Here is an 18,609-nt window from a genome sequence, read left to right as displayed (position 1 = left end):
GCTTCTTAGCAACCATGCCAAAGTGGTTTGCCATTGTCTTCTTCTGGAATGCTTTTTCAACTTCCCAGTAGAGTTAGTTGAGGGAAATCTTGACTTTCTGAGTCAGGAATAAGTAAATATAGTCTACCTATAAGGAAATGTAGACAACATGCTGTTCCCAGATTCCTTGCATGGTGTCCATTTTGGTGTCCAGCAGGCTTTTTGTGGAGTTTCTTTCAACCAGAAAGTTATTTAGGAAATTGGATGCTGCACAACAAAGCAGTAGCTTCTAATATCTTATTTAGTACCTTTTGGTCTCACTGAGATGGCAGAGAACATTGTGAGATGGCTAACTCATTTTTTGTTCAATGGGTACATTGACTCAGCACAGCAGCCATTTTATGAGTGCACCCATCATATTGCTTCAAAATTCCAAATCTTCCCCTGGCCAACTTACCGGTCTGGGAAAACTGGGGAAAAATGAGATTCTAAGTGAAATATACTTCCTGGTATACCTAATATTATGCAGTAAGGGTTGCGTGGAACTTTATATCGTCAGACCATTCACATGAGTCCAGTGTTGTTTGGGGCTGCATCGGAGCAGCATGTTAATAGAAAGGCTTTAGACTGATTCTAGGTCAGAAATGCAATTGTGGCCTATACTTAAAAGTTACTTTGTTTAAGGAATTATCCTCATATACTGCCTACGACTCTCTTTTCATAAGGAAAAAGAATATTCATCATACCTGAGCATTGACAGAGTTGTCCATGGTGGCTGTTGTCCTTAGAGGGTTGACAAGATGTATAAGGCCATTAGCTGCTGGCAGATTGAAGTCTTTGAAGTAATAGATGTCACCTGGAGAATCTAAGTAACTGTACCTCATGGGGGATACCTGGAGAGCAGTACAAGGTTATTCTATAGTAAATATTTTTCTATGGTTAAGTTTTATTATTGCTTTGACATTTGATTGCAATCATTTTAATATTTTTAAATGCAGTTACTGTTCTTGAACTGTAGATTGTAGTTGGGTTTCAGGCCAGGGTTTAGTTCTGGAGATGGCATTGGTCATTCTTATTGATGACCTGTGGTGAAATAGGAATGGGGGTGGTGCATCCATTCTTGTGCTCCTTCTGCTCCTTGATCTCTCAGCAGCTTTTGATACTGTTATCTGTGATGTCCTTTTGGACCACCTTCACTGGAGATGGGAGGCATTGTTCTACAGTGGTTCTCCTCCTTTTTCTGTGGCTGGTTTCAAACAGTTCTGACAGGTGGGGAGAGATTGCACCCATGGTCCCTCACTTGTAGGGTGCTGCAAGGCTCAAATCTCTCTCCCCTTCTGTTTAATATCTACCTGGAACTACTGGGATTGGCATCAGGATCATCAATATGCAGATGATACCCAGGTGTACATTTCAGTCCCTGGCTAGCTGAGCAATCTCCTGACCCAGTGTTTGGAAGGGAGATCCATTCCCATGACAACGATAGATAAACAAGGCTTGACCCCAGACCAAGAAGGTGATTTCCACCTCAGACAGCCACCCCCACCCACAATTCACATGAAGATAAAAGGGGATGGAAAGGAAGCATGTTTAGATGTGCAAGATTTTGTTTATATAGCTGTTCTAATAAAAGTAGCTTTTAGGTGGTCTGCATGGTGCTTGTTTCTTAGTCTGGCCTACCTTATAGGATAATTTCAGAGTCCTGGTTATCACCTTTAAAGCCCTTCATGGCATGAGGCCTGACTGTTTGAGGGACTGCAACCCTCCAGTTGCCTCTTCCTGTCTGGTTCAGGGTAACAGGGTGGGTGTGCTCTGTGTTCCCTCAATTAAGTAATGTCATCTTGTGAGACCCAGGAAGTGTGCCTACTCTGTCGCAATTCCTGCTTTCTGGAATGGTCTCCCTCCAGAATTCATGTGGCTTCTAACTTTCTGTTATTCAGGAATGTGTTGAAAAGCTAGTTGTTCTCCCAGGCCTTGGGGACAGGGTGATTGTGGAGCCCCTTCTTGTTTCGCTTTGTTTTGCTTTATTTACTTATTTATATTTATATATCAAATTTATATGGCTGCCCATCTCATAAAAAGTGACTCTGGGCAGCTTACAGTAAGATACAAATCAATAAATATATCAAAAAAACAGTCATTAATTAAAAGGTTTAAAAAATCATAAGGCATACAGGAGATGAGATGTTAGCAGCAATAATGGAAACACCTCAAATGCCATCAGTCCCCTGGGACCCCCAGGTCTTCAGGGACTTCAGGGATGTAAAGAAAGTAAGTAGGGATGGCGCTAACCTCACTTTCAGGGTGGAGGCAGAACATTCTAAAAGGCGGGTGCCACAGCAGAGATCCCACCTCCTGGGAGCTGCCAAGTGTAGTTCCCTAACAGACGGGACCCCAGCATGTCGCTTCTGCTAGATCTGATTGGACAGAAGAAGTAATGGGATAGAGGCGGCCCCCCAAATAACCTGGCCCATGCCATGAAGGGCTTTAAATGTCAAAAACATCAGAGTGAATTGGACCCGGAAACAAACTGGCAACAAATGCAGCTTGCAGAGCAAAGGTGTAACATGTGCTGCTCACATCACTGCATTTTGTACCAGCTGCAGCTTGGAAAACAATGAATGAAACAAATGAAAAGCCAAAGGTATATCAACATGTTTGATTTAAATCAGTGAAAAGTAATTGTGATACTGAGTAAAATATAAGACTAATCTTTAATAATTGTAGAGGAAAACATTGGACCTTTCCTTGGGCTATTTAAAACTGACCTAAAACTTCAGTATGAAAAGGGAGGGAGGGAGGGAGGAAGGAAGGAAGGAAGGAAGGAAGGAAGGAAGGAAGGAAGGAAGGAAGGAAGGAAGGAAGGAAGGAAGGAAGGAAGGAAGGAAGAAGAGACAAACTTGTATCTTGTGCTATAGCTTAATTTTTAGAATCTCAAGTTTGTAAAAAGCATTTACCTGTCTGTGAAATATCAGTTTATGTCCAGATAATGTCCAAAAGACCTTAGTGTTAACCATGTCAACTGTTAAGTGCTGCCCAGGTATTATATACTTCCTGCATAATTCCTGTGCATAGGTGACCTTTATAGAGAGAAGAGGAGGAATCAAAATCAAAAAGCATTACTCTGCATGCAGCATGTCCAGTATAACTGTAAACCGCCCAGAGGCCCCCTTGAGTGTGATGGGCAGTGACTAAATTTGAAATATAAATAAATAAATTTAAATAAATAAATAACAGTTTTAATTTCATTGTACAGAAATGCACTAATATGGTAATGCACTGTATCAATTTTGTAAATATATCAAGCTAGTGCATTATTTCTAGTTTCCATGGAAAAATTAGGCCAAATAGCTTATGATGACACATACTGGATCATTTTTAAATTTTTTGCTTTGCTCTCCTTTAATTCATTATTTTCTTTTTTAAATAACACACCTAGGTAACACATTACCTGACAACTGCACTTCAAAGTTTTATGGTACTATCCTTCTTTTCTTTAGATGAGTTTTGATGTCACTTTTTTTTTAGTAATAAAATATAATCTTAGCACCATGAATGTCTAGCATGTACAAAATGCTATTGAGAGAGCAATCTTATAGCTCAGAGTTTCTTAAAGTGTTGTGATCCCTGGGGGCGGGGTGTCACTAGACAATGGACCCTTCTTTGCAAGTCCTTTCTGAGCAGGATTATCCATTCCAGAAAGCTTGCGTGTTATTTTCATTGGGTATTTTTACCCATCATGTTTGCTTTTCAGACAGAATTACAGTGGAGGGGAAGAGAGAGGGAGATGGGTAGTTATTGTAGTACTGCTGTCCTGGGAGAGAGACAGCACTGAAAGCAACTGGCAGTGTTTTGTAAGCCATAGCTTTTAAAGAGAAGTTTAAGAGCTTATTTAAGGCAAGGAAACACCATTTTCTTCCCCTTCCTCTGATATTGGGGAATGAGGGATGACTGTCTTCAAAATGAAACCCAGATTTCAGGGTTATGCAAAAGTAAGCATGTTCATTGATTTGATGAGTTGATTATGTGCCATCAAATCATTTTCAACTCCTAGCAACCACATAGTTGGGCAGCCATATAAATTGCTTAAATAAAATAAATAGGTAGATAGATTTTCTCCATGATAATCTATCCCTAACCTGGTCTTTCAGGCCTTCCAAGGGTGCACTCATTGCCACTGTAACTGAATCGATTTACCCTGCTGCTAATCATCCTCTTCTCATTCTTTCCACCTTTCCCAGCATTAGAGTCTTCTCTAGAAAGTTAGGTCTTCACATAATGTTTCTGAAATAGGATAATTTGAGTCTGGTCCTAGGGTGATTTATTCATTGATTGATTTGTTTGTTTTCTTGGCTGTCTATGGTATTCTTGGGAGTCTTCTCCAACACCAAAATTTCCATAGAGTGTCACAGGGAATACCCTGGTTTGCACTATTCTGATCTTTGTAGCTATAGACACTTCATGGCATCTGAATATCTTTTCCAAGGCCTTCATGGCTACTCTACCATGTATATACTGGTCTGCAGTATATTTCTTGAGTGCTTGTTTCTTTATTGTTGATGGTTGATCCTAAATGGTAGAAGCGATCCACCACTATATCTTCATTGTCAGTTCCAAGGCTGATTCTCATATCTGTTTTCAATCTGGTCTCCTTTATATTTACAGTAATTTTAGTCTCATTTTTTCATTGTGCTCCTTGACTTTTATTACTAGAGCTTGCAGATCCTTTGTATTTTTGGCTATCAGGGTAGTGTCATCAAAATAGTGCAGGTTATTGATGTTTCTTCCTCCAATTTTAAAACCATGCTCATCTTCTTCCAATCCAGCTTTCCTTAATATATTCAGCATGTACATTGAAGAAATAAGGGGAGAGTATACAGTCTTGTGGCACTCCTTTGCCAACCTGGAGCCAGTTTGTTTCGCCAAGTTCTGTTTGTACTGTGGTTTCCTGACCTGTATATAAGTTTCCGATGAGGACAATAGGATGTTCTGGGATTCCCATTTTTCTGAGCACTTTCCACAGCTTGATGTGATCAATAAAATCAAAGACCTTTCTATAATCAATGACACACATAGTGGTTTCTTTTTGGTATTCTTTGGCTTCCTCAATTATCCAGAGTGCATCAGCAATAAAAGCAAGTTCATCCTTTCCATTAAAAAGATGATTTTTAAACTTTTATTGGGTTTTGTTTTTTTAATTTCTAAGGAAATAGTTTTATTTTATACAGTTGTTAAGGTTTCATAATTTTTAATATGATATATAGATTAAAATTAAAAATGTAAAAGTATCTAATGATCCAATGATATATTTATTTCTTACCCAGCCCTAACACCAATAAAATCATTAGTGTTATTCATAAAGCAGGCAATACAAGTTTATTTGGGGGGATTGTTGTATCATCTAATTTGAGAACTCATGCTATACTTATTTAATCAAAAGTAAGACTATTCAGTAGGCTTTACTCTTGAAAAATGTACCTGGATACAATATTTGTTAAGATCAACATATTTGATTAAACAAAGGATGATAATACTGTAAGAAAGATGATAAATAAGATCATTCAGAAAAGATACTTAATTGAATGAATTGGCCTTTTTCTGTCATGGAACATCTAGGATTTGATGTAGTCTGATGTTCAGTATCATCTAAATTTCACAATAGCACAGAATTAGAAAATACTTAGTATTTCTGGAAACATTTCCTGAGATGTAACTGTGAGACTCCTATATGCAACTCTCTCTGAATAACTCCTACTGAACTGAGTAGGGTTACTTCTAAATAAGTAAGTCTAGGACTATACTCTATGATGTGTCATTGAAAATGGCAGCAGCGGACAGTACAGCATGGCATACATGTCACTGCTGTTAATGGTGAAAAAGGACAGTAGCAAAACACATTATTTAATTGAAAAGAACTGCTTTTCAAAAAGAGCTGCTGATATGCAGCTTCCACATGCTAGGGATGAAGAAGACTAATGGAATTTAGATGATATGGGTGGGAGATGGGATGCTTCAAAATCCTTCAACGGGATAGCAGTTTCCCTTTTATCCTGTTACAGTTCAATGAGAAAGCCTTCTTATGTTACATGATGTAGGTTTTTAGTCCACTGATATCAGGGAGACAATTAAGATATCTACTAAGACATTTAAATAATAGCAGCTGAGGAATTGAACACTTTGAACGCTTTCCCTGTGCCTCGTTTCAATACCGCAGATGGAAAATCTAGTGGCAACGCCTCAATTAAGATGAAATATTTAAGCCCACCCACTTATTTTCAATGTAATCGCTTTGTTTTAAATAAGTAGCTTTTACAAAACTACAGATGGGAGCTTCATTTCAGATCAGCATGGAGCAAGGGAAAGATACTATCTTATGTTTGAAAACAATGAAGTTAAAGCAGGGAAACAGTTATGAGTCTTACCTTTCTTTTCTTATCAACATCTCTTAATTATTGTAGCAATGCCTTCAATGTAAGTGAATAATCTTTTCCTTCAATTTATAAAGAATGGATTTGCATCCTGGCACACGTAGGTTGTTGTCTAGACCAATGTAATTATTTATAAGCACAGTTGCAGTAGGAAAAATGCTGCTGTTTTCAGACTGGATTCCTTAAAGTAGCATCGTCTTTGCTTCAGGCTGGCATGGGAGCCTCCAAAGTCTGGCTGCTTTAACGAACAGTTGAGGGGTGCTGTGTTCTGTGTCCAAAGTGCTTCTGGATACTTTTTAAAGCATGTCCAACCCCAATTATACTGGCTGGAGGACTGTTTCTCCACCCCCAAAAGACTTCCCAATTTCTACAGAGTAGGGCTACTATATCTGAGCTGCAAAACTCCAGACCACCACTTGATGGCAACAAAAAGTTAGTTTTCTATATTTCTTTATTGCGATCTAGGGATCATGTGGATTTCTGCAAGCCAGATACCAGGAGTAATAAATTAATAAGAGATAAGAGTACTTACATTAAAGTCAATTTCAGGAATGCTCTGTCCAGTAGGCACAAGTACCGTGAAAGGCCCGTATTTCTCCAGGGGTAATGAACAACCCTTAGCTGTTAAAGGATTCCATACCATGTATACATTAAAAAACACCTGAATATCATAAATAATTATACATCTGACTAGATGCATTTTTTCCTTAACAGAACATTTGCCCTATTTGCAATGCGTTCAGCCAAATGTGGAGGTTAAAATTTTTATGAAGACATCTTCATCACATTTCTGTTTCTATCCCCTACCTTAAGAAAATGGGAGAATTCGCTTTTCTTTCTATGTGCTATTTTTCTGATATATTACACCTTCTTGTTTGGCTATTCCTTGGAGGGAGGGCTGAGTTTACTGGTCAAACGTAAGGAACATTCTAGTTTCTTGCATTCCATTTTTCTAGGATCCCTGTAGGCAGCCCTGAATTGGATTGAAATGTTGAGGGAGACATTTAACTCTCCCTCAATACCCTACATCATTTTTTCAACCTACATTGTCCATCAGCTGCTACTTTTGCCAGACAGGGAAAGATATGCAAGTACTTACATATTTTCCACAGAAGGGGAAGCAGAAAGATAGGGCATATACTTAATTTCCCATTTTAATATATATGTCTGCTATGTTTAGTGATGCGTGGTTAGAAAAATCTTTTAGGTACATTTGGGATCGCTTTTGAATTTATTTTATTAATATAATATTAAATTATCTTTAGCATTTGCATCCATCCAAAACAAAAAACAAACCAACAAACATTTTCAGCATTCTTGGATATCAAGGACTCTTTTCAAGGAGAGAAAAAAATGTAGCTATGGCACCCCAATATCTTATTCAGTTTAGCTGCAAATTAGAGTAACAATTTTACCGGACCAGCTGAATTACATTCTTCCTTTTTCTGAAACCTATACTTGCTATGAACTAAAGGTCTGCCTGCCCTGGATGATATTTCAATTTTTTTTACCAAATAACAAGCTAATTTAATCAATACTGTTACCCTTTAAGGAAGCATATATGCCATGAGAAGAGCATGATTCAACCCATTTACACAATAACTGTGGAGCCAGCAACAAAATGTCTTCAAATAAATCAACCTGAGACAACTGGAATATTTTAATTATGTTCTAGCATATTGTAGTTATGTGTAGTTAAATTCACTCAGAAAAGAAAGTTACCAAACAGTGTCGCTGCGTCATGCAATCTTCCTCCTTTATTTAGCTTAAAGATTTCACTCAAGATAGTTTTGTAACAGATATTTCCAACTATAATTTCTCCCTTGCGGCAGATGCATCTGAACAAAACAGGAGAAGGGAGAGATGGGTTTTGGGGAGCTGCCCATTATTATGTTTTTGCAACCAATTCACGTTAATTTAGTAACTATTTAGCAGCTATTTGCTCCTTTAGCAAGGAGGACACCAGAAAATATAGACTAACTTATTCAAATATTCATGTTCAGGTATCCAGATTTGTCACTTTAATTTATATAAGGGTGGTTTGAAAAATAAACAGAATAAAGCAAAATTATCAATTGCAAATGACATCAATAATATCAAGATCGCTCTGGGCATGCAGTGACAACAGAAGTAGAAAGTGCCAATGTCAACCTTCTTGGATGGTGTCATCCTGTTGATGTTAACTTCAAATCCAGTGCAGTCTGGGTATTGCAGGAGTAGAACTCCAACACATCTGAGGAGCATCATATTGGGGAAGGGTGCCCTAGTTCATATCTGAATTTGTCAAATGTCCTAGGTCAGTGTTTCTCAATCTTGGCAACTAAGATGGGTGGACTTCAACTCCCAAGTTCCCCAGCCAGCATTGAGAAACATTGTCCTGAATCAGTCTTCCTTTTCTTTCTTACACCCACATTTGCAACATGTGCAATATTGACATTCCATGCTGGGAAAGAGATGATGCCTCTAAACACTTGAAAAGGTCACTCTTATGCAAAATGTAATTATACTGTAAAACCTGAAAGAGTAGAGTGAAGTTTACTTGGTATCTAAAAACTCTCAGGTTAGAAGGAGGGTGATATACTGACTAAGAAGGCTGACTGGCACTGGATTTGCATGCAATTCCAAGGACAGCATATGATTTTTTAAAAAAAATTCCAGGACAGTAATTATTCATTGTAAAATTGGATGCTACTGAGAATCTCAACCAGAGAACCGCATAACTGAGCTAGTCTTCAAAGGAAAAGCAACATTCTTCTATTGCAGCCTAGTGGATCTCAGTGAGGCTCAAAAGAAGCTCCCTATACACAGCTGAATAATTTTGTTCTGCATGGTGGTCATAGAAAGGCCTCAATAGAGAGAGCACTTTCCACAAGGAGAAATATTACAAGTTGTCTTCCAATTTTGACATCTAATATTGGCAATTAATAAATTATTTCATATTTGAATTGATAGAGGATAAGCAGCTTTCCAGTAGCACCAGCTGCTGAACTCTTGCTGCTTTTAATAAATAACAGATACATTTTAGGAACTTTGATGTATTTGTAGCTATTGTCATATTGTTTCAAACATATAATTTGCGTATGTTTGTAGTGGGGATTCCCAAGCCTAAAAAACTGTTGTCAATATTCAGGAAAGAAGTTTTCAGAATGAATGATGTATGGCTGGATTTACAAACATCTGTGTTCAAAAATTTGTTGTTGTTTAGTTGTTAAGTCGTGTCCGACTCTCCGTGACCCCATGAACCATATTGCGCCAAACCTTCCTGTCCTTCACTGCCTCCCTGAGTTTGCTCAGTTTCATGCTCATTGCTTCAGTGATGCTATCTAACCATCTCATCCTCTGCCGTCCTCTTCTCCTTTTGCCTTCAATCTTTCCCAGCATCAGGGTCTTCTCCAAAGAGATCTCTCGTCGCATTAGGTGACCAAAGTATCTGAGCTTGAGCTTCATTATCAATCCTTTCAATGAGCAATCAGGGTTGATTTCCTTTAAGATTGACTGGTTTGATCTCCTAGCAGTCCAGGGGACTCTCAAGAGTCTTCTCCAGCACCACAGTTCAAAGGCATCAATTCTTCGGCGCTCCGCCTTCTTTATGGTCCAGCTCTCACAGCCATACATTACTACTGGAAAAACCATAGCTTTGACTATGCGGATCTTTGTCGGCAAGGTGACATCTCTGTTTTTTAATATGCTATCTAGGCTTGCCATGGCTTTCCTCCCAAGGAGCAAGCGTCTTTTAATTTCATGGCTGCAGTCTCCGTCTGCGGTGATCTTGGAGCCCAAATAAATGAAGTCTGTTACTGCTTCCATTTCTACCCCTTCTATTTGCCAGGAATTGATGGGTCCAGATGCCATGATCTTTGTTTTTTTAATGTTGAGTTTCAAACCAGCTTTCGCACTCTCCTCTTTCACCCTCATCAAGAGGCTCTTTAGTTCTTCTTCACTTTCTGCCATTAGGGTGGTATCGTCCGCATATCTGAGGTTGTTGATGATTCTCCCTGCAATCTTAATTCCGGCTTGTGATTCTTCCAGCCTGGCATTTCTCATGATGTGCTCTGCATATAGGTTAAATAAGCAGGGTGACAGTATACAGCCTTGTCGTACACCTTTCCCTATTTTGAACCAATCGGTGGTTCCATGACCGGTTCTAACTGTTGCTTCTTGGCCCGCATACAGATTTCTCAGGAGACAGGTAAGGTGGTCTGGTACTCCCATCTCTTTAAGAATTTGCCACAGTTTGTTGTGATCCACACAATCAAAGGCTTTTGCATAGTCAATGAAGCAGAAGTAGATATTTTTCTGGAACTCTCGTGCTTTCTCCATGATCCAGCGAATGTTGGCGATTTGATCTCTAGTTCCTCTGCCTCTTCGAAACCCAGCTTGTACATCCGGTAGTTCTCGGTTCACGTACTGCTGAAGCCTAGCTTGTAGGATTTTGAGTATAACCTTGCTAGCATGTGAAATGAGTGCAATTGTGCGATAGTTTGAGCATTCTTTGGCATTGCCCTTCTTTGGAATTGGAACGTAAACTGACCTTTTCCAATCCCGTGGCCACTGTTGCGTTTTCCAAACTTGCTGGCATATTGAGTGCAGCACTTTAACACCATCGTCTTTTAGTATTTTAAATAACTCAGCTGGAATACTGTCATCTCCACTAGCTTTGTTGTTAGCAATGCTTCCTAAGGCCCACTTGACTTCACTCTCTAGGATGTCTGGCTCAAGGTCAGCGATCACACCAGCGTGGACATCAGGGACATTAAGATCTTTCTTGTAGAGTTCTTCTGTGTATTCTTGCCACCTCTTCTTAATCTCTTCTGCTTCTGTTAGGTCCCTGCCTTTTTGTCCTTTATCATGCCCATCTTTGCACTAAACGTTCCTTTCATATCTCCAATTTTCTTGAAGAGATCTCTAGTCTTCCCCATTCTATTGTTTTCCTCGATTTCTTTGCATTGTTCATTTAAGAAGGCCTTCTTATCTCTCCTTGCTATTCTCTGGAAATCTGCATTCAATTGCTTATATCTTTCCCTTTCACCCTTGCTTTTCGCTTTCCTTCTTTCCACAGCTATTTGTAAAGCCTCATCAGACAGCCATTTTGCTTTCTTGCATTTCTTTTTCTTTGGGATGGTTTTAGTTGCTGCCTCCTGTACAATGTAACAGACCTCCGTCCATAGTTCTTCAGGCACTCTGTCTACCAAATCTAATCCTCTAAATCTATTCATCACCTTCACTGTGTACTCACAAGGAATATGATCTAAGTCATACCTGAGTGGTCTAGTGGTTTTCCCTACATTCTTCAATTTAAGCCTAAATTTTGCAGTAAGAAGCTCATGATCTGAGCCACAGTCAGCTCCTGGTCTTGTTTTTGCTGTCTGTATAGAGCTTCTCCATCTTTGGCTGCAAAGTATATAATCAATCTGACCATTGACCATCTGGTGATGTCCATGTGTAGAGTCGTCTCTTGTGTTGTTGGAAAAGAATGTTTGCTATGACTAGCTTTTTCTCTTGACAGAACTCTATTAGCCTTTGCCCTGCTTCATTTTGTACTCCAAGACCAAACTTGCCTGTTATTCCGATTACTCCTTGACTTCCTACTTTAGCATTCCAATCCCCTATGATGAAAAGGACATCTTTTTTTGGTGCTAGTTCTAGAAGATGTTGTAGGTCTTCATAGAAGCGGTCAACCTCAGCTTCTTCAGCATCAGTGGTTGGGGCATAGACTTGGATGACTGTGATATTGAATGGTTTGCCTTGGATACGCACTGAGATCATTCTGTCGTTTTTGAGGTTGTACCCCATTACTGCCTTTCCCACTCTCTTATTGACTATGAGTGCAACTCCATTTCTTCTAAAGGTTTCTTGCCCACAGTAGTAGATATAATGGTCACCCGAATTAAATTCACTCATTCCTGTCCATTTCAGTTCGCTGATTCCCAAGATGTCGATGTTCAGTCTTGTCATCTCATGTTTGACCACATCCAGCTTGCCTTGGTTCATAGATCTTACATTCCAGGTACCTATACAATATTGTTCTTTACAGCATCGGACCTTCTTTTCGCTTCCAGATACATCCACAGCTGAACGTCCTTTCGGCTTTGGCCCAGCTGCTTCACTCTTTCTGGAGCTACTTGGAAATGCCCTCCACTCTTCCCCAGTAGCATATTGGACACCTTCTGACCTGAGGGGCTCATCTTCCGGCATCATATCTTTTAGCCTTCTAACATTGTCCATGGGGTTTTCTTGGCAAGGATACTGGAGTGGGTTACCATTTCCTTCTCCAGTGGACCACATTTTGTCAGAACTCTCTGTCATGACCTGTCCGTCTTGGGTGGCCCTGCACGGTATAGCTCATGGCTTCACTGAGTTACGCAAGCCCCTTTGCCACGACAAGGCAGTGATCCATGAAGGGGGTTCAAAAATTACCCCCTTCTATTTTTGGTTTTCCAATATAGTAATTTATTTTATTCCCTACTTCTGCTCTGACATTCACTTTGGAATGTCAGAGTCTCTTGGCCTTACTTAATGGGTTATTAACAGTTTATGATGGCTCAAAATACATGCAGCATTAGAATTTGTCTACCGTAAGTTTAATATGATCAGACATGCAATAATGGGGAAAGAAGCAAGTTAAGAGTTTCCTTCCGCGCCACTTATTTGCTATAAATTATATCTCACCCAACAGTAATTATCTCCTCTGGACAGGAAACTGGGAGGAAGGAAACACAGATGTAGATGATAATTGTGATCATGGAACTCATGCTACCTATCCTGTCTGATCTGAGCTTTTTAAAAAATGGGATCAAATACTTAACAGAAAACAAATACATGTATCAGGAAGTACAGTTAACTTGGAATTAAAGTCCTTCATCTCTTTTTTGAAGATCTAAGATAAATAGAAAACATGTAAAACAGGTACTTCAGTTGCAGGCTTTCTTCTGAATTTAGCATTACAACAAGCAATAGAGATCCAGAATAGCTTCTATATTGAATTCATGCTGGGTTTCTGAATTACTTACTTGAAAGTCCCATCAGGGGTTACTTCACACTTTTGTGCACTTATATGACAATAATAATTTGGGCATCTTCTGATGGGTCTGCAATCATTTCCCCCTTCCACTCCTATTGACAGTCGTGGTTTGCACAGGCAATATGACTATGGAAATAGAAAGGAGACTGGTCAACGATTTCACAGGCTCCTTTAGCAAATCTCATCCTTGTATTTGTGTGCTTTTAGAAATCATGCATCATCAGTTGAGAATCTCTGCCTGGTTACCCAAGATCTTTTGGTCTTTGAGAAGGGATAGAGGGCAGAGATGATTTAACTGTGCTGTCCGATATGGCACAAGGTGGCTAAAGAGTTCCCCTTCTGCTTTTCTGTTGACCAGTGCAAATCAGTTGAGCAATGAAGGAGCTCCAAGCTTTATGCCCTTCATGTCATGTCAATATCTCATCTTGTGAACAAAACTGTTTCTGTTTCAATTTGAAGATGATGTACTGAAGGTGTGCCTGTGAATGGGCAAAGGGGCATGCTATCGTTCTCTACTCCTCATAATGAATCCATGCTGAATGGGTATGTCAGAATCTCTGGATGGAGTACATGCCAACAGGAAACTGCTGATACGCAGATCCCACTTCCCAGATGATGGCTGAAAAGATTTCCCCATCACTGCTGGCCTCCACATGAACTGGAGAAACTTCCATTTTAATATTTTACTCTTCTGTTTGAGCATAACTTGGAAATTCATTGTCATTACCTAAGCATGTTTTGAGGAAAGCTGCGGAGTACTAAATGTCACTGTCAGTGATCTAGAGTAAAATTAATTAACCTTTGTCCAGCTGGCTGCTGTATTGCCAGGTTTTTGTTTTTCTTTTAATTTAAAAGTAACAACATTAGAAATGTTAGCATCATTTGACTGGATTGGGGAAAAATGCTATGACTGAATTGACTGATGTCCAATTCATTCATTTAATATCTGATAAAAGCATTTCAACAAGAGAAAGTTGGAAATGGAAGATTCTGGGTCATTCTTCCCCAACTTGGTGACCTCCTTGATGTTTTAAGATTATAACTGCTTGAAAATTCTGGTGCTAGCAATCCTAGCACATCTGGAGGGTATAAGCTGGGGTAAGATTGGGGAGTAAGTTGGGTTAAGATTATGTAAGTGATCAACTTACATGATGATAATTTATACTCCTGATGATTAATTTCAAACCTTGAAACAAATCAAGATGCCATTTAAAGCAAATTTATTAAGGATTAAAATTCCACTGAATGCAATGAGATTTACTTCCTAGTAAAACTTTGGGTAGTCTAAAATAAGTCAATGTGAATTAACATTTTCAGACAAGAGCTTATGATGCTCTTTTGGCAGACAGATCTATGCTAGAAAATATATCCATAATAACGATAAAGGCACATAAATGGGGTAGTTGCAATTTTCTGCCAAAATGAAATGAGATAATTTGAGATTGACTGAATCCAAGCACTGCTTTCGTGGTGGGTGATAAATGTTTCAGCATTTACAAGCTTGCTGGAAGAGAGATTTTATCTTCCATCTTTTTAAAAATAAACTTCTGTATTATCTGGAAAACAGCATACATTTAAAAGGTATACCATAATAATTCCATTTATATGGACAGTATATGACCCAATATGTATGTATGTATTTAATTCCACTCAAGGCACCATTACCTTTCCTGGACCCTGCACAAAACAGTTGGTGGTATTTATAGGGCAGCCTCCATTATTGTCAAGGCAGGGGTTTATGGGTTGACACACTCTCCCATTTCCTTGGTATCCTTCTGCACAAGCGCATTGATATTTGGTTACCCCAACAGTCTTGCAAACAGCAGGTGAGGAACATGGAGAAGAACTACAGGGATCCTGGGCTGAAAATAAAGTAAATGGGAATATTAAGAGCTATGATCTCCAAAAGCCAACTTTCAATGGCAGTAGGTTCTGCATCTGAGGAATCAAGCCCGTACCAGTCAGAGAAAGAATAACTAATTCCTAAGCCATAAGCAATTCCCCAACCCTGATTATATGATTCTCCAGAACACCCAAAGACCATAGTGCTCAAACATGGAAGCAAAGCCACTGCCTGTAATATCCAATCAATTTCCTTCATCATGCATTTACTTCTTTTAAACATTGTGAGCTTGAGTTAGGTCTGCATTAAAACCACTGACCCGAATTAAGTCTTTCTTCAGAACAGGTGGGAGTACCTAGCCAATTCTGGCTGATCTCAAAAAAGCCAAGCTATATTGGACCTGGTTGGTCATTTATTTATTTGCAATCTTATAAACTGCTCCAATTGAGCCTGACTCTGAGTAGCACCTTATCCCCTATCTTTGTATATTCAGAATACAGTAAAAACAAAATCAAGAATAAAATAGAAATCATAACATAGGCCAAACTGATAGGAAAAATAAATATTAAAGAAAATGAAAAAAACAGGACTATCACTCTCAAGTGACCAGCAATTGAAACGCCATGCCTCACTAGGGGAAGAAGTCATAGCATTCTGGCCCCTATGGCTATATTTTAATGGACTTTCCGGAAGCTAGGAGGGAAGAAGTCATTCTGAAATCTGGGGACAAGCTATTCCAGAGAAGGGGGCCTGCAGCTGCAAAGGCACACTCCCGGTGTCCCTGCAAATGACAATCCCTGAGGGAAGGGATCCAGAATGAGCCTGTCCTACACAGGCTTATAAGGTGAGCAGATGTTCCTGGGAGAAGGCCGTCCTGCAGATATCCAGGCCCCAAGCCATTTGTTAGTACTTGGATGACAGACAACTATCTCAGGTCTGCAAAATAAAATGGGAAGTCAAAAATTCTTACTAGGAAGAATGCAGTGGCAACCCATTATATGGCCATATAGTTACCAGAAGCTCAGCTCTACTCAAGGGAGACTTGGTTTTATTTTACTAATGTGTTCACATAACACTACACTCTGAAGGGGCTCTAAGTTATTTTTTATGGACAAAAGGATGACTATCCAGAGAAATACACAAGAATTGTTGGTTGCCTGCCTTTGACCAAATCCTGTGGCCTTTCCTCTGACTCTGCTCGACTTTATCACACACAGCCTCTTGTTGACTTTGGCTATTCCTTCCTTCTCATATGTCTATAAACAGCTGAGTGAAGTTTTCAGGCATTGGGCCCTTTCCTTTGAAAGAATAAACAAACTCTATCCCATGAGGTTCACAAAAGACAAAGGCTGGATCACTAATATATTTATTTTGATCATCATCCTCAATCAGAAGGGAAAGAGGCAGGAAGGATATGAGAAAAGAACCTTTGGGGAAACAGGAATAAAGTCTTATAATAACAAAATTAAATGAAATCAAATTCACCAATTCCCAAATTCACCAAAAAACCAATTCTGGTTTTTTATTGATCTGGTTTTGAAAGTGATTTTTGGGGCAAGGTGGGCAAGCTTTAGCAGAAGACAGAGTGGTTGAACTCTTCTTTGATTGTCTTAGGTCTCATTATAGTTGCACTGCCATTGATTGTGGAGCCCTTCTGTATCGCGTAGTTTTACTGGAGTTTGAAAGCCAAAGGAGTCTAGAGCAAAGGGGCTTTTATTAGTTGAGTTGGTCTCCTGTTATGGCTCTTCCTAGCAAAGGACAGCCTACCTTAGTAACTTGCAGATTAGAGTACGATAATCTATTCTACATATGGATGCCCTGAAGATAGTTGAATCAGTTCCAAATGTAGACACCCAATTAATTTCAGAGATAATAGGAATACACGAATACCGGGGTTGTGGAATCATGCATATTTTTCTGCTTATACACTGTTGACTGACCAGGTTTAATTGTTATAAAATGTCTACTATATTTCAATCAGAGAATCAGAGAACTGGAAGGGGACATTTAGTGCATCATGTCAATTTCCTGATCAGTTCTGAAATCCAAACAGAAGCACCTCTGACTGAAGGCTGTCTAGGGCAGGGAGCTTCCACCTAATCCTGCTGATTCAGAGTCAGCTTGTGAGAAACTACAATTCCCAAAGCCTTCTCACCTCTCTCGACTATTACCAAACCAAGTACCCAGAATCTATACCTATGCATTTTCTTCCTCAGGGAAGAGCTTTCCTTCTGGATCTCTCTCATTCTGTCTCTTATTTTTAGTTCAGTTATCTAATAAATCAAGATAATTTTGAATGTTATTTCTGTCTTCTGTTCTTCTGCCAGAGGCAGCTAAAGGATCTAATGCTTTCACCAAATGACAAAAGGAGTGGAGGACATTATGAGATTTGGGGCCTGGCCTCCCCATGGCAGATATTCCATAGCTGGCCATAGCCTTGTGGCAGCTATTACAACACAAATTGCTCAAATCCCTTTTATTTTGTAGGGTAGAAAAATAAATGCAGCATTGATGAAATATACCTTGGATTGAAAAATGTCTCTCTGAGTTGGCTGTGCCTGAGAGGCTCAAGTACCTTCTGAGGACTCCTGAAAAATTAGCCCATTTGTCCTAGTTAATAAACTGTGGTGTGAACTATTTCTAAATCACATTTTGGGCCCACTATGAATTCTTTAGGCAGCTTTGTGTCTTTAGGCCAGCTACTGTACATTCTTTGTGCTTAAAGGACTTCCAGAACAGGGAGTTACAGTTTACCTAGCCACAACTGTAGCAATAACCTGATCTTCAAGTTCAGAAGCCAGCTGCAATAGAAGGTAAAACAACCTTCTGATCCTCTCAGCTGCTGCAGTTGCAGTCTGCAGGCTGGAGGTACGGTGTGTGGCAGAGAGCCAGTCTCCCCAGTGAGAAAACGGACATGCAAGACAAAGCCCCATCTCTAAAGGAAGTGGTGCTTTTTAGGGGAGGTGGTGTGAGGTGGTAGAGAGGGGGTACTCTCCATGTGTGATAGATCTTATAAACTACATTGATGTTTTATTGCTATAGCAATGGCAAGGAGACACTATAAATTGCTAGTCTAGAAGACTAACCTCCCATCTAGAGGTTAGTCTAAAATAGCCCTTTTCTTTCTATTTCCAACAATCAGAGGTGGTTGAAGTGCTATTTAATCCAGAACAATCCCACCCACACAAGGAGGAGCATCAACAGGCTGAGGCAAAGCCGAAGTTTCATAGAAGCACAAAATAACATTTGGGAAGGAACCACTTGGTGGTTGTGGAATGCTGAATGTTGTTGGAGAAATGAACGATCAGTTGGCAGTGAGGATGATATAGAGCAATTTA

General features: G+C 39.5%; 1 protein-coding gene across 1 annotated transcript in view; it reads right to left on the bottom strand.

The window, feature by feature from the left end:
- The window catches only part of STAB1 (stabilin 1), a 111,304-nt gene that overhangs the window by 78,845 nt on the left and 13,850 nt on the right, over positions 1–18,609 (bottom strand). Inside the window, exons 8-13 of the mRNA XM_088134052.1 lie at positions 15,094–15,290; positions 13,418–13,554; positions 8,130–8,245; positions 6,940–7,028; positions 2,937–3,059; positions 726–872 (exon numbers count right to left, since the gene is read on the bottom strand). Coding sequence (XP_087990178.1) covers positions 726–872; positions 2,937–3,059; positions 6,940–7,028; positions 8,130–8,245; positions 13,418–13,554; positions 15,094–15,290 — 809 coding nt within the window. The remainder of the gene's footprint in view (positions 1–725; positions 873–2,936; positions 3,060–6,939; positions 7,029–8,129; positions 8,246–13,417; positions 13,555–15,093; positions 15,291–18,609) is intronic.

The sequence above is a fragment of the Python bivittatus genome, unplaced genomic scaffold (assembly GCF_059951505.1).
Source record: "Python bivittatus isolate LINGU-HERP-01145 unplaced genomic scaffold, Pbiv_v1 ctg000080_np1212, whole genome shotgun sequence".
Lineage (NCBI taxonomy): Eukaryota > Metazoa > Chordata > Lepidosauria > Squamata > Pythonidae > Python > Python bivittatus.
The sequence above is the reverse complement of the archived record's forward strand: the minus strand, read 5'-3'. Positions and strand labels throughout refer to the sequence as shown.